The following is a 25,641-nucleotide window of genomic DNA, read 5'->3' as shown; positions in this document are numbered from 1 at the left end:
GAGAGCTATGAAGGAAGCCAGAAGTCACAGAGTTCTCCTCAAGCGGAGCTCAAGAGGATTGAGCAAGCTAGGTATCAAGCAGATCTCAGAGCAGCCTAAAAGCCAGAGCAGGCGGATCATTAATGCCAACAGCACACTCATTATATGGCATCCCAGCCAGCTGCTGAGATACCGGAACAATCACAGACACGGTGCGAGGAACAAGTTCAGCGGCAGGCCAGCTTGAGAGCTGGCCGAAACGCCAGAGTAGGCAAATCATCAACGCCAACAACATGCTCATTATATGGTGTCCCAGGGAGCTGCTGAGATGCCGGAACAATTACAGGCACAGTGCGAGGCATAAGTTCAGCAGCAGGACAGCGTGAGAACTGCCGAAACGCAGGAGCAGGCAAAACATCGACAGCAGCAATTTGCTGAATATAGGTGGAATATCAACGCCAACAACACGCAGACGAAGTTGCAGGCATAGGCTAGTTATATATAATAACACAGCAATGTCTGATCCTATCCTGATAATACCTGGTTAGTAGATCCTTGTACATTATAAATAATAACCAAACACTGATCCCATCCGGAAAATATCCAATAGAACTCTGATATTGTATAAAATAACTCAGCGCTCTCGGGTCACATTCTTATAATAGTCACTCAGTAGATTCCTGAACATTATATCTCAGTACTGTCTAATCCCATCCTGATAATATCCAGTCAGAGGATGTCTGTACATTATATATATATTAACCCAAACTCTATCCACTGGGCCATGGGGAACCAATGAAGGGATTGGCAGAGGGGAGCAGCTGATGAAGAACGGGGAAAGAGGTGAATTACCCGAGCAGCACAGGTTAATGTGGACTGGAAGGGGGGGGGGGGGGGGGCCTAATCCCATCCAAATACCCAGTCAGTAGATCCAAGTACATTATATATAATAATGCGCCATTGTCTGATACCATCCTGATAATATCTACCTTATATATAATTACCCAGCGCTCTCTAATCGCATCCTAAAATCCAGTCAGTAGATCTCTGTACATTATATTAAATCTATAATTACACTTTCTCAGTGTAAGGCTGAGGCCCCACATTGCAGAAAAGTGGCTTTTTTGCTGCAGATTTTGTTTTAGCTAAAGCCAGGTGTGGATTGAGCTGAAGGTAGAAGAATAAGAACTATATACTCCCCATTCCTATTTTAGCCACTCCTGGGTTTGGCTCAAAAATCTGTAACAAAATCTGCAACAAAAAAAAGCTGCTTTTCCGCACTGTGGGGCCTCAGCCTTGTACAATATGGTAAGATCGAGTAAAACTTCCCGATCACTTTCCATTTGTAGCCACGGCACATTCAGTCACAATTTGGTCATTCCTTGTAGAAGAGATATTTTATGAGGGCCTAAAAATTCTTATCGACATTATCACGTTTCGTATTGTGTACACAGGCATCTGATGGTCAGTAAAAGACGAGACAAGTGATTCCAGACCAGATCTAGACTGCAAACATCCCTAACATTATTGTCAGATATCCCAAAGCTATCCTGACACGTAAAACACGTAAGCCTTCTATGAATGAAACCGAAGACCAATTATAATAAGAATACTGAAAAGAGACTAAAGACCCCCGGGACAAATCCTGCACTGCACAGAGAGGGCCGGGCAGATGGACGGCCTCAACTATACACCCTCACATTGCCTTTGTCTCTCGCTCGCCGAAGCCGTTCTCTCCTTCTAGCTCTTGTGTCATATCTGCATTCTGTCGGAGTATTAGTGTTCTCTAATGTGTGCAATGCACCAGGCTGAGACTGACGGCACAAGAGAGAGAAATACTAGCAGCAAGAGAGACAATCAAACCAGATGATGTATGGGGAAAAAAACAATAGAGAGAGGGAGAAGCATCAGAGCAGACGGAGCCAACGTCAGGAGAAATGAAGGAAAATCAGCCATCGATGAGGATGGACAGAGCGAAATAAAAATGGCGCAGGCCAGAAGATACACCGAGGTCAGGGGAGAAGCCTCTGGTCACTGCTCGTCCTTCATCGTCCTTCTGTCCATCAGCAATACAAATCTTCCCATCCTGCCTCAGCACACCTCAAGCCAAGACCCCGGCCAGATCAGTCCCTGCGTCCATTAATCCTAAAGGTCAAAGGGTCATGCATGCTTTGCTTAATATCACGTTAATGACCTGAAGCCTCCAGGTGGATCAATAGCTCTGCGGGTGTCGTACCACGGGGACAGTCTGGGTGATAGGTCCCTGGTGAACATCTGCAGCTGATCGGCCATCGATACACAGGGAGGGGGCGGTAATTACACCGTCACACTGTATCTGTGCACACGGATTGCTTCATCCCATGCTATTGATCAGTATGGTTTTCCTAAAAAAAGACATCTGTTCCTTCCAGCTGGAGATATGAGGGTCACCACTGATCTGATGATACCTCAGGCCATACAGTGTGCCCTTCTTAGGACCATAGTAATGAATGTATAAACGAATCCACTTTATATGGCTAGGACAAAAAACATAAAAACGAGAAACAACTCTGATGGTCAATATGTGAAGTATACACCCATTACCTTCATAGCGTATCCTATAGGTGTCCCGTAGGCCTATATAAGCACTGTCATATATGTCCCACAACCCATCTACGTTACTTGACAGAGGTGCTCTTTAAAGACCGACGGGGACAAGTGTGTCCGGCCTCTCATGCTGTCTTTTCTACGTATATATGTACAATCATCCATTTGCTGTTGATGTAACTCCGGTGACTTATTTAACGTCATTCTGAGCTTATCGCCCCATTCAAATGAGCAAAATGTTCCAGTTCAAAGGAATTTTATTGTATTGTAATAATTAAAACACTCAACTATGGGAAGAGAACGGTTCCAATACACGGTGGAAAGTACAAATGGTACTTGCTACGGACATCCTGGATGGTATGTTAAATGGTTAATAAAACTCGAGCCCTAATACAAGGTTGGGACTTCTAAAAATACAGACTAAATAAAAATGGCAACGAATCTGAAAACCACAACCAGTCTCGTAGAATTAGTAGGTCAAACCACCCCAATCCTCTATTTTTCCACAGTCCAACTCCAACTCCTTCATAAATGGCAGCCAAAGTCAGGCAAGAACAGCAAATACCTAGTTCACAAAAAAAAGCCAGTGATTGTATAACGCAAAAGGAACGAATCACAAAAAAGAGGCTTCAACGCGTCTGAGACGAATCTACGCAAGACCCCGAGATGATGTCCGATGATATCAGTAAATGCAAGCACTTTATTTTGACGCTGTAGTTGGTAACTTTTTTCTGACGCCAACTAACTATAATAGTATTCTTGAGACTGTCACCACGATTTTCTTAAGGTTACATACACTTGACGGTTTCTTCATCATAAAAATCACCTCCGAGTTCGTGACAGACATCTGAGGCTGAGCCTTGACTAAGCGCTCCTATACACTTACCGGCCACTTTATTAGGTACACCTGTCCAACTGCTCGTTAACACTTAGGGCTAGTTCACACGTGAACTGCCCGCGCGGGTTTTGACACAGAGAGAGACGCGGCGAGCCGTGTCTCTCTCTTGTCAAAACCCGCCCGCCGCGACCATCGCTGTCGCGGCTTAACCCTCTGCTGTCGGCTCAAATGAATGAGCCGACATAGGAGGGAGCTGCGGGGGGCGGAAGCCGCGCGACTGAGACAGCGCGGCTTCCGCCTGAAGAAAGGACATGTCCTTTCTTTTCTCCGCTAGCAGCAGCTCGCCGCTAGCGGAGTACAGAAGCCCGGCGGTCTCCATAGACCACCATTATAAGGGGAGGTTTTGGACGCGAAATCCGCTGTCAAAAACCTCCCCTTATACTCACGTGTGAACTAGCCCTTAATTTCTAATCAGCCAATCACATGGCGGCAACTCAGTGCATTTAGGCATGTAGACATGGTCAAGACAATCTCCTGCGGTTCAAACCGAGCATCAGTATGGGGAAGAAAGGTGATTTGAGTGCCTTTGAACGTGGCATGGTTGTTGGTGCCAGAAGGGCTGGTCTGAGTATTTCAGAAACTGCTGATCTACTGGGATTTTCACGCACAACCATCTCTAGGGTTTACAGAGAATGGTCCGAAAAAGAAAAAACATCCAGTGAGCGGCAGTTCTGTGGGCGGAAATGCGTTGTTGATGCCAGAGGTCAGAGGAGAATGGCCAGACTGGTTCGAGCTGATAGAAAGGCAACAGTGACTCAAATAGCCACCCGTTACAACCAAGGTAGCCAGAAGAGCATCTCTGAACGCCGCACAGTACGTCCAACTTTGAGGCAGATGGGCTACAGCAGCAGAAGACCACACCGGGTGCCACTCCTTTCAGCTAAGAACAGGAAACTGAGGCTACAATTTGCACAAGCTCATCGAAATTGGACAATTGAAGATTGGAAAAACGTTGCCTGGTCTGATGAGTCTCGATTTCTGCTGCGACATTCGGATGGTAGGGTCAGAATTTGGCGTCAACAACATGAAAGCATGGATCCATCCTGCCTTGTATCAACGGTTCAGGCTGGTGGTGGTGGTGTCATGGTGTGGGGAATATTTTCTTGGCACTCTTTGGGCCCCTTGGTACCAATTGAGCATCGTTGCAACGCCAAAGCCTACCTGAGTATTGTTGCTGACCATGTCCATCCCTTTATGACCACAATGTACCCAACATCTGATGGCTACTTTCAGCAGGATAATGCAATGCCATGTCATAAAGCTGGAATCATCTCAGACTGGTTTCTTGAACATGACAATGAGTTCACTGTACTCCAATGGCCTCCACAGTCACCAGATCTCAATCCAATAGAGCATCTTTGGGATGTGGTGGAACGGGAGATTCGCATCATGGATGTGCAGCCGACAAATCTGCGGCAACTGTGTGATGCCATCATGTCAATATGGACCAAAATCTCTGAGGAATGCTTCCAGCACCTTGTTGAATCTATGCCACGAAGAATTGAGGCAGTTCTGAAGGCAAAAGGGGGTCCAACCCGTTACTAGCATGGTGTACCTAATAAAGTGGCCGGTGAGTGTATAGACCCATCCAAATGGGCTAATCTGCCAATGACCACCCACCTCGGTCTCAGCAGAATTTCACAATTCATAATCTGCAAAAAAATTAAGTTGTGTGAATTTGTTCTAATGAGAAAACACTGAAGATCTGTCAATCTGAGGCGTTGCGCTGATAAATATGGCGACTTCTGACAGATCCGCACCATTTTTCTGTCACGGCCTGATACCTTTGCCACTAGTATTAATATCTGCCCGGACAGAAGGACGAGACAACACACAATACCTAAAGCCATGAGGTCCGTGTGTCTAATTTTTTTGCAGCTTACGTAACGCACAATATGCAACGATAACGGCCTCCACTTATGTAATTTCATAGCGGCTGTTGAGAAAAGTCACATTAATTTTACGCTCTGTAACTCCGGGCACAGGGAAAAAGAATGAAGCGGGTAGAATAGATTTCACCAGCCTTCCATTAGTGCGTGACGTTCAATTAATTAGCGAAACACCTTCATTTACTGTCCCCCCCCCCTCCCCTTCGTGCTGTAGTACATCCCGGGAGCGCGGAGAGACTAGTAATATGAGCTGCTACTTTAGATGGAGGCATTCGGACCCCATAGTAGAACCGTCACATGACAATGATTTACCGTGCCTGCAATCCCACCGCGTCGACCTCTATCCTGAACGCAGCCTCCCGGAGAGACCCTCATTATTAGACTCCTGCCAGCTGCAGAGACCGCCAGTCCCCTAAATACCACGATTACCTCCTCCTCGCAATCACCTGACATTAATCTTAGTAGAAAAGACGTGAATTCCGCAACCAGCCGGGACAGAGGTCAAAACAGACGGCAAATCCAGAAACTCGGCACATAGAGTTATATTAATGTCTCTTTATGTTCGCCAGTAGAAAAGTGTAGTCACTAGCGAAATACACCCAATGACGTCAGCGAGGGAATAAGGATATCAGCAAAATTCAAAATGGCTGCCAAGTCAGCCATGTTCTTCATGTTTTACCTCACACTGAAAATGACAGAAAACACCTCGATAAGGATGGGTTCACACTGCTGCTTTTGTCGAGCTTAAAATATAATCCTCAAAAGCAGCTCCGGTTTTCTGAAGCACTTTTTTTCTTTTTTACATTCAGTCCATCACTGTTTTTAATGGGATTTGGAGTGTTTGGGGTTTTTTTGCCTCAAGATAGGGCAGGACAATAGATGAAGAAAACATAAAGAATCTCGCTGACTCCCAATGAAGTCAATGGAAGAAATTTCAGTCAGAAAAACTTCCGAAAGAATCAGCGTGAACTCGAGCTGGACGATTATTACCTAAATTTTAATTTTCCCTCGTCTACGATTAATGAATGATTATTGTAGGATACATACCTTTTTACACGCCACATCCCCTATTTATAGGCCACTGAATTTTGGTTTAGGTTATTCACTTATAACCAACCAAGACTGGATATCTTACAGCTAGTCACATGTCTTAAAGCCAATGGCAATGTGACACAGGATGGGGTGAAGGCAAAATACCGTAAGTGAAATAATTGATGTGAGCAAGTTCACCATAACTAAGGGTAAGTTAACACAGGAAGCGTATAGGCGGATTTTGGCAACGAGAGCGTCACTCTCGGGTCAAAACCCGCCTGCCTCAACTGTTGTGGCTTCCGACAGTCGCGGCTTCCACCTCCGGAGCAGGCTGAAATGAATGGGTCGACTCCGGAGGATGCTTCCGCGAGGTGAACGCCGCGGATCAACGAGCCCTGGAATCTGCCTGAAGAAAGGGCAGCCCGCTTCTTTTATCTGTGAGCGGCAAAGTAGCCTGGCGGTCTCCATACACCACCATTGTGAGAGGGCGGATTATGACATGGATTACGCGCCATAATCCGCCCCTTCAGTGCCCATGTGAACTGGTAACACTAGTGTTTTTTTAACTCGGTACCCCATTCTGCTTAAAATATGAGGAGAGAAAAGTCCTGCAAGTAGAACTTTTCTCTCTTTCCATGCGGAAACCCAGTGGAACCCATTAGAAGCGGACAACCGCTTCTTAAGCGGATAGGATTTCCGTTTTTTGGGTATAAAGAACGCAATCCCGAACACTGGTGTGAACCTAGTGTAATTGAGATGACTTTCGATTGAGATTATATTACAATTAATTACCAAGCCCTAGTGTGAACCCTGAAAACTCCCGAGCCCCAATGCCAAGATGCTGTAGAAGGGCCTAAATCTCTCCAATTAACGGTCTAGGTTAAAACCATCTACCAATCAGTTGCTTATATGCAAAATTACACAGCCAATCAGCTTACCTGTGCACAGACCTACCCAGCCAATCATCACCTTGAAACTGCCTGGAGACAAACTTACCCAGCTAATCAGTGGCCTGCTTACAAATCCAGCCAATCGGCTGCCTGCATATAAATCCACACGCCCACCCAAGCAATCTGCTGCCTGTATATAAAGGCCTTGTCTCTCTCAGGCCAGTTATTACCTCACAGTTACGGGAACCTACAGAATGGGAACATGTATTATTGTCACATCCCCCAATGATGGCTGACTTGACTGAGCTACTGAGTGACATTGTGGCCCCAAATCACCATCAAGGGCCCCTAATGCTGACTGTTCCCATAAATAATGACATTTCATGTGGAAATAATCAGCAATCCCATCCCATAACACAGGTTCCACATATACAAAACCATTGAGGGCTAGCCCCACCATTACATACTGTGACTATAGTTTCATGAGAAGACGCTCGAGACATAAATCTACAGTCATTGAAATCACTGCGCCAAATAGTTACGTGAAAGAAAACGCCACCTGGTTATATTATAAGACGCCGCATGTAGTAAATGGGCAACCAATCAAAAGTCAGCTTATGGCAGGACTTATTATAGATAACCTAAACTGTGTTTAGGATAGCTCATCGACTGAAGATTAGCGGGGTCCAACGTTCGGGACCCTCGTGGATCAGCTGTCTGGAGTGGACATGGAGTTCCCTGAGCACATCACATCCTGATCGCAGCGCAGTCAAGTGAACAGACGTGGGTTGTGATACCAAGTACAGCCATAAAACACAGCACTGAGGTTGCCAAGCGGTAAAGAGGCCGCAGCGCTCACCAAAACACTGTGGGGTCCCCAAACAGCTCCAACAGCCAGGACCCCTGCTGATCTTCAATTGAAGACCTATCCTGTGTGTCGCCCCACCACGCAGAAGTCGTCACTCCATGTTCCAGCTATGAACACTTCGACCTCATAACTTGGCTGCTGCTTCCAGTGTAGTACAACTCCAGTAACCTCTACGTCCATGAGTCCCGGTACATCATCGATGTAGCGCCCCCCATATATACAGTAAGACAAGTTTACTGTATTGTGACTACAATACACGACTACAGGAATAAATGTCACTCCTGCAGCATCGGGGAAAAGCTGCAATGAAACGTAATCTTTGTCAGCTGGACAACTTTTTATACTGCAAAATAGATGACATCATGAGTCCCAGGGTGACCTCATGCAAAATTTACCAGATGGAGGATGACAGGGCTAAATCTCACACAGAGGACTGATGAATGTCTCCACAACCTCTAGGGAGAGAATCCTGAGTTGGTTCTAAAAACTGAAGCTTGTTTGTCAATGACTCCAGTCTGAACAGGCATTAGAAACTGAATCTCTCCAGTCTGTGCAGGGGTCAGTAAATGACTCTCTTCATTCTGTGGAGATGTCACTTACTGTCTTTAGTCTGTGCAGCTGGCAGTTACTTTCTTCTATCTGTGAAGACGTGAAGGTGTCAGATACATTCCACGGCTTGCACGGTTGTCAGTAACTCTCTACAAGCTGTGCTGGTGTCAAATACTCTACAGTCTATGATGGTGTCAGTTACTCTATATAATCTGTGTAGGTGTTAGATACTTTCTATAAACTGTACAGGTGTTAGATACTCTCTGCAGTCTGTGAAGGTGTCATTTACTCTCAATAGTCTGTGCAGTTGTCAGATACTGTCTTCAGGTTGTACAGTTGTCAGATTCTCTCGACAGTCTGTGCTGGTGTCAGTTACTCTATATAATCTGTGTAGGTGTTAGATACTTTCTACAAACTGTGCAGGTGTCAGATACTCTCTAGAGTCTGTGCAGGTGTCAGTTACTATTTACAATTTGTGCAGTTGTCAGATACATTCTTCACTGTACAGATGTCACATATTTTTTACAGCTTGCACAGGTGTCAGTAACTCTCTACAATCTGTGCAGGTGTCAGATGCTCTCTTCAGTCTGTACAGTTATCAGTTACATTATATGGTCTGTGCAGGTGTCAGTTACTCTCTAAAACCTGTGCAAGTGTCAGCTTCTTTCTTCGAACTGTACAGGTGCCAGATACTCTTTACAATCTGTGTCGATGTCATATACTTAATTCAGACTGTACAGGTGTCAGATACGCTCTAAAGCTTGCGAAGCGTCAGTTACTCTCTTCAGTCTGTACAGGTGTTAGTTACATTCTACAGTCTGTGCGGGTGTCAGATACTTTCATCAGACTGTGCAGGTGTCAGATAATCTCTAGCGTCTGTGCAGGTGTCAGTTACTCTACAATCTGTGCAAGTGACAGATACTTTCTTCAGACTGTACTGGTGTCAGTTACTCTCTACAATATGTGCATTTATCAGACACTCTCTTTACTCTGTACAGGTGTCAGATACTCTCTAAAGTTTTCTAAGATATCAGTTTCTCTCTAGTGCAGGTATCACTAATTCACTCTCTCTAGTCTAGTCACAAATAAGACGCACCCTCCCATATCATATTTGGTGTAGATTTGCAACATGATTTGCACCAGATTTCTGGTATAATTGATAAAAACTCTGGTGGGTGTCAATGGTCCTATTCCCTGTGTGTCCTCATCAAGCCCCCTTTTTGGAAAAATGGAAACGGCAGCATAAAAAAGAAAAAGTTGTAATTCCTCTCCTATCTGTACAGGTGTCGATGACTCTCTCCTATCTGTACAGGTGTCGATGACGCTCTCCTATCTGTACAGGTGTCGATGACTCTCTCTGTACAGGTGTCGATGACTCTCTCCTATCTGTACAGATATCCCTGACTCTCTCCTATCTGTACAGGTGTCACTGACTCTCTCCTATCTGTACAGGTGTCCCTGACTCTCTCCTATCTGTACAGGTGTCGCTGACTCTACTATCTGTACAGGTGCCGCTGACCCTCTCCTATCTGTACAGATGTCGATGACTCTCTCCTATCTGTACAGGTGTCGATGACTTTCTCCTATCTGTACAGGTGTCGAAGACTCTCTCCTATCTGTACAGGTGTCGATGACTCTCTCTGTACAGGTGTCGATGACTCTCTCCTATCTGTACAGATATCCCTGACCCTCTCTTATCTGTACAGGAGTCGCTGACCCTCTCCTATCTGTACAAGTGTCGCTGACTCTCTCCTATCTGTACAGGTGTCGCTGACCCACTCCTATATGTACAGGTGTCTCTGACCCTATCTTATCAGTACAGGTGTCGCTGACTCTCTCCTATCTGTACAGGTGTCGCTGACTCTCTCCTATCTGTGCAGGTGTGGCTGACTCTCTCCTATCTGTACAGGTGTCGATGACTCTCTCCTATCTGTACAGGTGTGGCTGACTCTCTCCTCTCTGTACAGATATCCCTGACTCTCTCCTATCTGTACTGGTGTCTCTGACCCTCTCCTATCTGTACAGGTGTCGATTACTCTCTCCTATCTGTACAGGTGTCACTGACTCTCTCCTATCTGTACAGGTGTGGCTGACTCTCTCCTATCTGTACAGATATCCCTGACTCTCTCCTATCTGTACTGGTGTCTCTGACCCTCTCCTATCTGTACAGGTGTCGATTACTCTCTCCTATCTGTACAGGTGTCACTGACTCTCTCCTATCTGTACAGGTGTCGCTCACTCTCTCCTATCTGTACAGGTGTCGATGACTCTCTCCTATCTGTACAGGTGTCGATGAATCTCTCCTATCTGTACAGGTGTCGATGACTCTCTCTTATCTGAACAGGTGTCGATGACTCTCTCCTATCTGTACAGATATCCCTGACTCTCTCCTATCTGTACAGGTGTCGCTGACCCTCTCCTATCTGTACAGGTGTCGATGACTCTCTCCTATCTGTACAGGTGTCTCTGACTCTCTCCTATCTGTACAGGTGTCGATGACTCTCTCTGTACAGGTGTCGATGACTCTCTCCTATCTGTACAGATATCCCTGACTCTCTCCTATCTGTACAGGTGTCACTGACTCTCTCCTATCTGTACAGGTGTCCCTGACTCTCTCCTATCTGTACAGGTGTCGCTGACTCTACTATCTGTACAGGTGCCGCTGACCCTCTCCTATCTGTACAGATGTCGATGACTCTCTCCTATCTGTACAGGTGTCGATGACTCTCTCTGTACAGGTGTCGATGACTCTCTCCTATCTGTACAGATATCCCTGACCCTCTCTTATCTGTACAGGAGTCGCTGACTCTCTCCTATCTGTACAAGTGTCGATGACTCTCTCCTATCTGTACAGGTGTCGCTGACCCACTCCTATATGTACAGGTGTCTCTGACCCTATCTTATCAGTACAGGTGTCGCTGACTCTCTCCTATCTGTACAGGTGTCGCTGACTCTCTCCTATCTGTACAGGTGTGGCTGACTCTCTCCTATCTGTACAGGTGTCGATGACTCTCTCCTATCTGTACAGGTGTGGCTGACTCTCTCCTATCTGTACAGATATCCCTGACTCTCTCCTATCTATACAGGTGTCACTGACTCTCTCCTATCTGTACAGGTGTCGCTCACTCTCTCCTATCTGTACAGATATCCCTGACTCTCTCCTATCTGTACTGGTGTCGCTGACCCTCTCCTATCTGTACAGGTGTCGATGACTCTCTCCTATCTGTACAGGTGTCACTGACTCTCTCCTATCTGTACAGGTGTCGCTCACTCTCTCCTATCTGTACAGATATCCCTGACCCTCTCTTATCTGTACAGGTGTCGCTGACTCTCTCCTATCTGTACAAGTGTCGCTGACTCTCTCCTATCTGTAAAGGTGTTGCTGACTCTCTCCTACCTGTACAGGTGTCGATGACTCTCTCCTATCTGTACAGGTGTCGATGACCCTCTCTTATCTGTACAGGTGTCCCTGACCCTATCTTAACTGTACAGGTGTCACTGAATCTCTCCTATCTGTACAGATATCCCTGACTCTCTCCTATCCGTACTGGTGTCGCTGACCCTCTCCTATCTGTACAGGTGTCGATGAATCTCTCCTATTTGTACAGGTGTCGATTACTCTCTCCTATCTGTACAGGTGTCCCTGACTCTCTCCTATCTGTACAGGTGTCCCTGACTCTTTCCTATCTGTACAGATATCCCTGACCCTCTCCTATCTGTACAGGTGTCGCTGACTCTCTCCTATCTGTACACATGTCCCTGACTCTCTCTTATCAATACAGGTGTCGCTGACCCTCTCCTATCTGTAAAGGTGTCACTGACCCTCTCCTATCTGTACAGGTGTCGCTGACCCTCTCCTATCTGTACAGGTGTCGATGACTCTCTCCTATCTGTACAGGTATCGATGACTCTCTCCTATCTGTACAGGTGTCGATGACTCTCTCCTATCTGTACAGGTGTCGATGACTCTCTCCTATCTGTACAGGTGTCGATGACTCTCTCCTATCTGTACAGGTGTCGATGACTCTCTCCTATCTGTACAGGTGTCGATGACTCTCTCTTATCTGTACAGGTGTCACTGACTCTCTCCTATCTGTACAGGTGTCCCTGACTCTCTCCTATCTGTACACATGTCCCTGACTCTCTCCTATCTGTACAGGTGTCGCTGACTCTCTCCTATCTGTACAGGTGTCGATGACTCTCTCCTATCTGTACAGGTGTCGATGACTCTCTCTTATCTGTACAGGTGTCACTGACTCTCTCCTATCTGTACAGGTGTCCCTGACTCTCTCCTATCTGTACACATGTCCCTGACTCTCTCTTATCTGTACAGGTGTCGCTGACCCTCTCTTATCTGTACAGGTGTCGCTGACCCTATCTTATCTGTACAGGTGTCGCTGACTCTCTCCTATCTGTATAGGTGTCGATGACTCTCCTATCTGTACAGGTGTCGATGACTCTCTCCTATCTGTACAGGTGTCGATGACTCCTATCTATACAGGTGTCAATGACTCTCTCTTATCTGTACAGGTGTCACTGACTCTCTCCTATCTGTACAGGTGTCCCTGACTCTCTCCTATCTGTACAGGTGTCGATGACTCTCTCCTATCTGTACAGATATCCCTGACCCTCTCCTATCTGTACAGGTGTCGATGACTCTCTCCTATCTGTACAGGTGTTGATGACTCTCTCCTATCTGTACTGGTGTCGCTGACTCTCTCCTATCTGTACAGGTGTCGCTGACCCTCTCCTATCTGTACAGCTGTGGCTGACTCTTTCCTATACGTACAGATATCCCTAACCCTCTCCTATTTGTACTGGTGTTGCTGACTCTCTCCTATCTGTACAGGTGCCGATGACTCTCTCCTATCTGTACAGATATCCCTGACTCTCTCCTATCTGTACAGGTGTCCCTGACTCTCTCCTATCTGTACAGGTGTCGATGACTCTCTCCTATCTGTACAGATATCCCTGACCCTCTCCTATCTGTACAGGTGTCGATGACTCTCTCCTATCTGTACAGGTGCCGATGACTCTCTCCTATCTGTACAGGTGTCCCTGACTCTCTCCTATCTGTACAGGTGTCGATGACTCTCTCCTATCTGTACAAGTGTTGATGACTCTCTCCTATCTGTACTGGTGTCGCTGACTCTCTCCTATCTGTACAGGTGTCGCTGACTCTCTCCTATCTGTACAGATATCCCTGAATCTCTCCTATCTGTACAGATATCCCTGACTCTCTCCTATCTGTACAGGTGTCGATGACTCTCTCCTATCTGTACAGATATCCCTGACTCTCTCCTATCTGTACAGGTGTCGATGACTCTCTCCTATCTGTACAGATATCCCTGACTCTCTCCTATCTGTACAGGTGTGGCTGACTCTCTCCTATCTGTACAGATATCCCTGACTCTCTCCTATCTGTACAGGTGTCCCTCACTCTCTCCTATCAGTACAGATATCCCTGACTCTCTCCTATCTGTACTGGTGTCTCTGACCCTCTCCTATCTGTACAGGTGTCGATTACTCTCTCCTATCTGTACAGGTGTCACTGACTCTCTCCTATCTGTACAGGTGTCGCTCACTCTCTCCTATCTGTACAGATATCCCTGACCCTCTCTTATCTGTACAGGTGTCGCTGACTCTCTCCTATCTGTACACATGTCCCTGACTCTCTCCTATCTGTACAGGTGTCGCTGACTCTCTCCTATCTGTACAGGTGTCGATGACTCTCTCCTATCTGTACAGGTGTCGATGACTCTCTCTTATCTGTACAGGTGTCACTGACTCTCTCCTATCTGTACAGGTGTCCCTGACTCTCTCCTATCTGTACACATGTTTCTGACTCTCTCCTATCTGTACAGGTGTCGCTGACCCTCTCTTATCTGTACAGGTGTCGCTGACTCTCTCCTATCTGTACAGGTGTCGATGACTCCTATCTATACAGGTGTCAATGACTCTCTCCTATCTGTACAGGTGTCGATGACTCCTATCTATACAGGTGTCAATGACTCTCTCTTATCTGTACAGGTGTCCCTGACTCTCTCCTATCTGTACAGGTGTCGATGACTCTCTCTTATCTGTACAGATATCCCTGACCCTCTCCTATCTGTACAGGTGTCGATGACTCTCTCCTATCTGTACAGGTGTTGATGACTCTCTCCTATCTGTACAGGTGTCCCTGACTCTCTCCTATCTGTACAGGTGTCGCTGACCCTCTCCTATCTGTACAGCTGTGGCTGACTCTCTCCTATACGTACAGATATCCCTGACCCTCTCCTATTTGTACTGGTGTTGCTGACTCTCTCCTATCTGTACAGATATCCCTGACTCTCTCCTATCTGTACAGGTGTCGATGACTCTCTCCTATCTGTACAGGTGTCCCTGACTCTCTCCTATCTGTACAGGTGTCGATGACTCTCTCCTATCTGTACAGGTGTCGATGACTCTCTCCTATCTGTACACATGTCCCTGACTCTCTCTTATCAATACAGGTGTCGCTGACCCTCTCCTATCTGTAAAGGTGTCACTGACCCTCTCCTATCTGTACAGGTGTCGCTGACCCTCTCCTATCTGTACAGGTGTCGATGACTCTCTCCTATCTGTACAGGTATCGATGACTCTCCTATCTGTACAGGTGTCGATGACTCTCTCCTATCTGTACAGGTGTCGATGACTCTCTCCTATCTGTACAGGTGTCGATGACTCTCTCCTATCTGTACAGGTGACGATGACTCTCTCCTATCTGTACAGGTGTCGATGACTCTCTCCTATCTGTACAGGTGTCGATGACTCTCTCTTATCTGTACAGGTGTCACTGACTCTCTCCTATCTGTACAGGTGTCCCTGACTCTCTCCTATCTGTACAGGTGTCGCTGACTCTCTCCTATCTGTACAGGTGTCGATGACTCTCTCCTATCTGTACAGGTGTCGATGACTCTCTCTTATCTGTACAGGTGTCACTGACTCTCTCCTATCTGTACAGGTGTCCCTGACTCTCTCCTATCTGTACACATGTCCCTGACTCTCTCTTATCTGTACAGGTGTCGCTGACCCTCTCTTATCTGTACAGGTGTCGCTGACTCTCTCCTATCTGTATAGGTGTCGATGACTCTCCTATCTGTACAGGTGTCGATGACTCTCTCCTATCTGTACAGGTGTCGATGACTCCTATCTATACAGGTGTCAATGACTCTCTCTTATCTGTACAGGTGTCACTGACTCTCTCCTATCTGTACAGGTGTCCCTGACTCTCTCCTATCTGTACAGGTGTCGATGACTCTCTCCTATCTGTACAGATATCCCTGACCCTCTCCTATCTGTACAGGTGTCGATGACTCTCTCCTATCTGTACAGGTGTTGATGACTCTCTCCTATCTGTACTGGTGTCGCTGACTCTCTCCTATCTGTACAGGTGTCGCTGACCCTCTCCTATCTGTACAGCTGTGGCTGACTCTTTCCTATACGTACAGATATCCCTAACCCTCTCCTATTTGTACTGGTGTTGCTGACTCTCTCCTATCTGTACAGGTGCCGATGACTCTCTCCTATCTGTACAGATATCCCTGACTCTCTCCTATCTGTACAGGTGTCCCTGACTCTCTCCTATCTGTACAGGTGTCGATGACTCTCTCCTATCTGTACAGATATCCCTGACCCTCTCCTATCTGTACAGGTGTCGATGACTCTCTCCTATCTGTACAGGTGCCGATGACTCTCTCCTATCTGTACAGGTGTCCCTGACTCTCTCCTATCTGTACAGGTGTCGATGACTCTCTCCTATCTGTACAAGTGTTGATGACTCTCTCCTATCTGTACTGGTGTCGCTGACTCTCTCCTATCTGTACAGGTGTCGCTGACTCTCTCCTATCTGTACAGATATCCCTGAATCTCTCCTATCTGTACAGATATCCCTGACTCTCTCCTATCTGTACAGGTGTCGATGACTCTCTCCTATCTGTACAGATATCCCTGACTCTCTCCTATCTGTACAGGTGTCGATGACTCTCTCCTATCTGTACAGATATCCCTGACTCTCTCCTATCTGTACAGGTGTGGCTGACTCTCTCCTATCTGTACAGATATCCCTGACTCTCTCCTATCTGTACAGGTGTCCCTCACTCTCTCCTATCAGTACAGATATCCCTGACTCTCTCCTATCTGTACTGGTGTCTCTGACCCTCTCCTATCTGTACAGGTGTCGATTACTCTCTCCTATCTGTACAGGTGTCACTGACTCTCTCCTATCTGTACAGGTGTCGCTCACTCTCTCCTATCTGTACAGATATCCCTGACCCTCTCTTATCTGTACAGGTGTCGCTGACTCTCTCCTATCTGTACACATGTCCCTGACTCTCTCCTATCTGTACAGGTGTCGCTGACTCTCTCCTATCTGTACAGGTGTCGATGACTCTCTCCTATCTGTACAGGTGTCGATGACTCTCTCTTATCTGTACAGGTGTCACTGACTCTCTCCTATCTGTACAGGTGTCCCTGACTCTCTCCTATCTGTACACATGTTTCTGACTCTCTCCTATCTGTACAGGTGTCGCTGACCCTCTCTTATCTGTACAGGTGTCGCTGACTCTCTCCTATCTGTACAGGTGTCGATGACTCCTATCTATACAGGTGTCAATGACTCTCTCCTATCTGTACAGGTGTCGATGACTCCTATCTATACAGGTGTCAATGACTCTCTCTTATCTGTACAGGTGTCCCTGACTCTCTCCTATCTGTACAGGTGTCGATGACTCTCTCTTATCTGTACAGATATCCCTGACCCTCTCCTATCTGTACAGGTGTCGATGACTCTCTCCTATCTGTACAGGTGTCCCTGACTCTCTCCTATCTGTACAGCTGTGGCTGACTCTTTCCTATACGTACAGATATCCCTGACCCTCTCCTATTTGTACTGGTGTTGCTGACTCTCTCCTATCTGTACAGATATCCCTGACTCTCTCCTATCTGTACAGGTGTCGATGACTCTCTCCTATCTGTACAGGTGTCCCTGACTCTCTCCTATCTGTACAGGTGTCCCTGACTCTCTCCTATCTGTACAGGTGTCGATGACTCTCTCCTATCTGTACAGGTGCCGATGACTCTCTCCTATCTGTACAGGTGTCCCTGACTCTCTCCTATCTGTACAGGTGTCGATGACTCTCTCCTATCTGTACAGATATCCCTGACTCTCTCCTATCTGTACAGATATCCCTGACTCTCTCCTATCTGTACAGATATCCCTGACTCTCTCCTATCTGTACTGGTGTCGCTGACTCTCTCCTATCTGTACAGGTGTCGCTGACTCTCTCCTATCTGTACAGATATCCCTGACTCTCTCCTATCTGTACAGATATCCCTGACTCTCTCCTATCTGTACAGATATCCCTGACTCTCTCCTATCTGTACAGGTGTCGATGACTCTCTCCTATCTGTACAGATATCCCTGACTCTCTCCTATCTGTACTGGTGTCGCTGACTCTCTCCTATCTGTACAGGTGTCGCTGACTCTCTCCTATCTGTACAGATGTCGATGACTCTCTCCTATCTGTACAGGTGTCGATGACTCTCTCCTATCTGTACAGATATCCCTGACTCTCTCTTATCTGAACAGGTGTCGATGACTCTCTTCTATCTGTACAGGTGTCCCTGACTCTCTCCTATCTGTACTGGTGTCGCTGACTCTCTCCTATCTGTACAGGTGTCGATGACTCTCTCCTATCTGTACAGATATCCCTGACTCTCTGCTATCTGTACAGGTGTCGCTGACTCTCTCCTATCTGTACAGGTGTGGCTGACTCTCTCCTATCTGTACAGGTGTCGATGACTCTCTCCTATCTGTACAGGTGTCGCTGACTCTCTCCTATCTGTACAGGTGTGGCTGACTCTCTCCTATCTGTACAGGTGTCGATGACTCTCTCCTATCTGTACAGGTGTCGATGACTCTCTCCTATCTGTACAGGTGTGGCTGACTCTCTCCTATCTGTACAGATATCCCTGACTCTCTCCTATCTTTACAAATGTCTCTGACTCTACAAATGCTACATCTATAGTACTCAACCATTCATTGCCATACAATAAAGTATATAAATACATTCCAAATATCATACAATCAGATCTCATGTATATAGGCCGGTCTATACAACCAGATTTCATGCACTAATGTAGACCAATACAGACGCCCAATCATTTATGATCCCTGTATAAATGTGGACTATCGTTTGGTTGCACATACAACAGACAATCTTTTACAATTTCTTAAATTCTTCCCAAACCTTCAGATTTTTGTCACATTTGATATAAAACTAATCAGAATTCATGACATGACAGAGCTCCACACATGTCACAACTTATTTGTATCTCCACAAGTCTGTGAGATTATATTGTCCAACCTTGATCTGACACATGTACAGAGTACACTCCATCCACACATGTACAGAGCACACTCAATCCACACATGTACAGAGCGTACTCCATCCACACATGTACAGAGCGCACTCCATCCACACATGTACAGAGCACACTCTATCCACACATGTACAGAGCACACTCCATCCACACATATATAGAGCACACTCCATCCACACATGTACAGAGCACACTCCATCCACACATGTACAGAGCACACTTCATTCATACATGTACAGAGCACACTCCATCCACACATGTACAAAGCACACTCCATCCACACATATATAGAGCACACTCCATCCACACATATATAGAGCACACTCCATCCACACATATGTAGAGCACACTCCATCCACACATGTGCAGAGCACACTCCATCAACACATTTACAGAGCACACTCCTTTCATACATGTACAGAGCACACTCCATCCACACATGTACAGAGCACACTTCATTCATACATGTACAGAGAACACTCCATCCACACATGTACAGAACACACTCCTTTCATACATGTACAGAGCATACTCATTTCATACATGTACATAGCACACTCCATCCACACATGTAGAGAGCACACTCCATTCATATATGTACAGAGCACACTCCATCCACACATGTACAAAGCCCACTCCATCCACACATTTACAGAGCACACTCCACTCATACATGTACAGAGCACACTCCATTCATACATGTACAGAGCACACTCCACTCATACATGTACAGAGCACACTCCATCCACACATGTACAGAGCAAACTTTATTCATACACGTACACAGCACACTCCATCCACACATGTACAGAGCACACTCCATTCATACATGTACAGAGCATACTTCATTCATACACGTACAGAGCACACTCCATTCATACATGTACAGAGCATACTTCATTCATACACATACACAGCACACTCCATCCACACATGTACAGAACTCACTGCATGCACACATGTACAGACCACAATCTATCCACACATATATAAAGCACACTCCATTCATACATGTACAGAACAAGCTCCATATATGCATGTACAGAGCATATGCCTTCCATGCATGTATAGAACAAACTGCATCCACACATGTACAGTGCACACTCCATCCACACATGTACAGAGCACACTCCATTCATACATGTACAAAGCACACTGCATGCATACATGTATAGAACTCACTCCATCCACACATGTACAGAGCACAGTCTATCCACACATGTACAGAGCACACTCTACCCACACATGTACAGAGCACACTCCATTCATACATGTACAGAACACATTTCATCCAGACATGTACAGAGCATACTCTCTCTCTCTATATATATATGATAAATCATATTTCATCCACATATGTACACAGCACACTCCATCTACATTTGTACAGAACATGCTCCATATATGCATGTACAGAGTGTATGCCTTCCACTCATGTATAGAACAAACTACATCCAGAGAACATGTACAGAGAACATTAAATTTGCACATGTACAGAGCACACTCCATTCATACATGTACAGAGCACACTCCATTCATACATGTACAGAGCACACTCCATTCATACATGTACAGAGCACAATCCATTCATACATGTACAAAGCACACTCCATCCGCACATTTACAGAGCACACTCTACTCATACATGTACAGAGCACACTCCATTCATACATGTACAGAGCCCACTCTATCCACACATTTACAGAGCACACTCCACTCATACATGTACAGAGCACACTCCATTCATACATGTACAAAGCCCACTCCATCCACACATTTACAGAGCACACTCCACTCATACATGTACAGAGCACACTCCATTCATACATGTACAGAGCCCACTCTATCCACATTTACAGAGCACACTCCACTCATACATGTACAGAGCACACTCCATTCATACATGTACAAAGCCCACTCCATCCACACATTTACAGAGCACACTCCACTCATACATGTACAGAGCACACTCCATTCATACATGTACAGAGCACACTCCACTCATACATGTACAGAGCACACTCCATTCATACATGTACAGAGCACACTCCATTCATACATGTAGAGAGCACACTCCATTCATACATGTACAAAGCACACTCCATCCACACATTTACAGAGCACACTCCACTCATACATGTAGCGAGCACACGCCATTCATACATGTACAAAGCACACTCCATTCATACATGTAGAGAGCACACTCCATTCATACATGTAGAGAGCACACTCCATCCACACATTTACAGAGCACACTCCATTCATACATGTAGAGAGCACACTCCATTCATACATGTACAGAGCATACTCCATATATATATATATAGGACAAAGCACACTTCATCCACACTTGTAAAAAGCACATTCCATCCTCACGTGTACAGAACATGCTCCATATATACATGTACAGAGCATATGCCTTCGACACATGTATCTGTTCTGTAGATGTGTGTATGGCGTGTGCTCTGTATATATATAGATGGAGCGTGCCCTGTACATGTGCAGATGGAATGTGTTCTGGACATGTACAGGGCATGCTCCATTTATATATGTACAGAACACACTTCACCAACAAATGTATAGGCCATGCTCCATCTACACATGTACAGCACACACTCCATCTATCCATGTACAGAACATACTCCATCCTCCATCCACATATGTACAGTGCATACTTCATCCACACATGTACAGTGAACACTCCATTCACAAATGTATAGAGCACACTACATCTATTCATGTACAGAGCACACTACATCCACATATATGCAGAGCACATGCCATCCACATATGTGCAGAGTACACTACATCTTCACATGTGTGGATGGAATCTGTTCTGTACATATGTGTATGGAGTGTGTTCTGTACATATATAGATGGAGGGTGCCATGTACACGTGCAAATGGAAAGTGTTCTGTACATGTCATGCTCCATCTATATACGTACAGAGCACACTTCATCCAAACATGTATAGTGTGCACTCCATCTGCACAGGAACAGAGCATATTCTATTCCTACAGGTACAGAGAACTCTCCATCCAAAGAAGTATAGGCCATGTACATATGTACAGCACACACTCCTTCTATACATGTATCGAACACACTCCCTCCCCATTATATCCTTCTATACACTCCCTCCCCACATGTACAGAGCACACTCCATCCACACATAAACAGTGCACACTTCATCCACACATGTACAGAGCACGCTACAGCCACACACGTACAGTGCACTCCATCCACACATAAACAGTGCACACTTCATCCACACATGTACAGAGAACGCTACAGCCACACACGTACAGTGCACTCCATCCACACATAAACAGTGCACACTTCATCCACACATGTACAGAGCACGCTACAGCCACACACGTACAGTGCACTCCATCCACACATAAACAGTGCACACTTCATCCACACATGTACAAAACACACATCATCCATACATGTAAAGTGCATACTCCATCCACACATTTGAGAACACACCATCATCCACACATGTACAACACACGCTTCATTCACAGATGTACAGCACACACTCTATCCCCACATGTAAAGTGCACACTACAACCAAACATGTACAGCACACAACATCCACACATGTATAGAAGACTCTCCATCCACACATGTACAGTGCACACTCCATCTATACATGTACAGATCATACTCCATATATACATGTACAGAGCGCACTCCATCCACACATGTTTAGAGCATACTCCATATATACACATACAGCACACAATCCATCCACACATATACAGTGAACACAAAATCCACAAATGTAAAAAGCATGCTCCATCCACACATGTACAAATAACTCTATCCAAACATGTGCAGATCATGCTCAATCCATACATGTACAAAGCACGCTCCATCCACATATGTACAGAGCACACGCCATCGTCTTATCTACAGGGCACATTCAATCCAAACACGGTCTGCATACTGATCACACACAAGTTATCAATCTCCCTCTGGAACATGTGCTCGGCAGCTGCCGGCCTGGCACACACACGCACACACATGAATGAGCCAGAGCGATGAATGAGGGGAGGCAATGAATGAAGCCACAACTACACAGTAACCACACCTGATGTATAGTGCACACTAAGCAGTTACCACACACTGACACAGTGCACAGTATGGCGGCGTATACTGTATGTAATGTCATTCATGTAGAGCACAAGCACCACTCCATCTCACATGTACTGCTCACAATTACTAATCATCACACTAACCACATTACAAACACACACTACTCACATATGTACACTCTGATCACCCTACAGAAACGACAGCAACACACAATGTATATACCGCTTACACACATAGAGGCCATATCACACATTCACACCTGCTAGACACACACTATTCACATTACCACCAGCTATACAGACAATGGTCACACAAGTCACACACACACACACTAGCTTCACAAACGTAAGTCAAACACACTGATCACACACTGCGTACACAAGCATACACCTGCTACACACACCAGTCTCAAGCATACATATTCATTACAAATACAATGGTCACACACACCAGTTACACACACTGGTTACATACACACTCACAGGTCAGTAACACACACCAGTCACAAACAGATTGTTCACACTTATTAGTAACTCATGCATCGGTCACATCGTGCTCACACACACTGGTCACACACAATGGTCATACATCAGTTAGTTGTGTACACGCATTTGTCACACGCACTGATCAAACACATATTGGTGACACAGACATCGTTCATATAACGGTCAGTAGTGCAAACATGTTAGTTACAAACTAGTCACACACTAGTCAGTTGTGCACACATATTGTTCACACACACACTCTCCACAAACCAGTCAGAAACCCACATTGGTCACACTCATATCAGACACACATCAGTCATAAACACATTGGTCACACTCATACTGTTCACAAACACACTGGTCACACACACATCAGTCACACAGACAAAATGTTCACACAACACATTGGCCAGATGGCAGTCAGTGTCACACACATTGTTCACACACATCGGTCACACACACATATTGGTGAGATACACACACATCGGTCAGGTATATACACTTTGGCCACACACATCAGTCACAGACATCGGTCAGACACACACACATTGATCACACACACACACATCGGTCAGATATACACACTTTGGTCACGCACACACATATTGGTGAGATACACACACATTGGTCACACACATCAGTCAGGCATATACACTTTGGTCACACACACATTAGTGAGATGCACATACATAAGTCAGACACACACAGGTCACACGCACATCAGTCACACACATATTGTTGAGATACACACACATCTGTCACACACACATATCAGTCACACACACATATCGGTCAGATACACACACATCGGTCACACACACATCGGTCAGATACACACACATCGGTCAGACACACACACACTTTGCTCACACACACACATCGGTCAGTCGGCGGTCAGTGGCACACACACACGTAGCGGTCACACACGTAGGGGCGGTGGGCACGGATTCTCCTGCACTGAGCGGCTGGGCTCATAAATCAGTAAGACACAGACCCGCAATGCACCCTCCTCACCCCCTCCCCTCTCACACACAGCCCTCCCCCTCCTCCTCCATGTTGCCCCCCACCCCTCACACCACCAGGGGGGTACCGTCAGCACTGGGGGGCACAGGGGACACAGGCAGGGGCTGCAGCTCTTACACTCCTCAGCTCCTGGGTCCGGTCCTTCATGCTTCTTCTTCCTTCCTGCGGGGACTGACGATGGTGACAAGTCCTCCTCCTCCTCCTCCTGGTGACTACTCCCCCCTCACTGCTGCAGAGTCCGGGGGGGGGGGTGACGGGTGCGGGGGGATGGAGCCCGGGTACTGGCAGCTGCGGGCACCGGGGAGGGGGGACTGGCAGCAGCAGAGGGCAGCAGGGGGCAGCTGGCAGCGGGTGCTGGGCGGGAGGACGCGGCGGCTCTGCTGCTCTGGTGCTGATGCTGCTGCTGCTGCTGCAGACGAGGATGCGGGAGAAAGAGACAGAGCGGAGAGGCTGTGCGCAGGCGCCGAGTGCAGGGGCCCCGGGGGATCACGGGAGTTGTAGTCTCACCAGCCCCAGCATCTGCAAGGCATATGGCCAGGAATAGATCTCTGGAGCTATGTATATCCAGGCGGCGGAGAAATATATATATTTATGTACAGGGGGATAATTATAGACACCAGCCGGGCCTGCGCCCTCCACACCCGGCCACAGCCCACAGCACAGGTGGATCCCCGAACAGGGCAGCTCCGGGGGTGGGGGGAGGAATGGGGCTCAGCAGCACCAAACACTATAGTCTGGACACCACCTGGCTGCAGATATATAGAGGTCACCAGATATAGAGAGATCACCAATGGATACAGATCACTACATACACATAGATCACTAGCTATAGAGGGATCACTACATACAGAAAGTTCATCACTGGATACAGAGAGATCATACATATAGACAGATCACTAAATGTAGAGGGATCACTAGATACATAGAAAGAGATCAC

At 46.4% G+C, this 25,641-nt stretch overlaps 1 protein-coding gene across 1 annotated transcript in view; it reads right to left on the bottom strand.

The window, feature by feature from the left end:
- The window catches only part of STX1B (syntaxin 1B), a 36,988-nt gene extending 11,880 nt beyond the window's left edge, over positions 1–25,108 (bottom strand). Inside the window, exon 1 of the mRNA XM_075284778.1 lies at positions 24,822–25,108. Coding sequence (XP_075140879.1) covers positions 24,822–24,851 — 30 coding nt within the window. The 5' untranslated portion in view covers positions 24,852–25,108. The remainder of the gene's footprint in view (positions 1–24,821) is intronic.
- Positions 25,109–25,641: the final 533 nt, after the last annotated feature.

The sequence above is a fragment of the Leptodactylus fuscus genome, chromosome 8, assembly GCF_031893055.1.
Source record: "Leptodactylus fuscus isolate aLepFus1 chromosome 8, aLepFus1.hap2, whole genome shotgun sequence".
Classification (NCBI taxonomy): domain Eukaryota; kingdom Metazoa; phylum Chordata; class Amphibia; order Anura; family Leptodactylidae; genus Leptodactylus; species Leptodactylus fuscus.
Note: the sequence above shows the minus strand (reverse complement) of the source record. Positions and strands in the feature narration are given on the sequence as shown.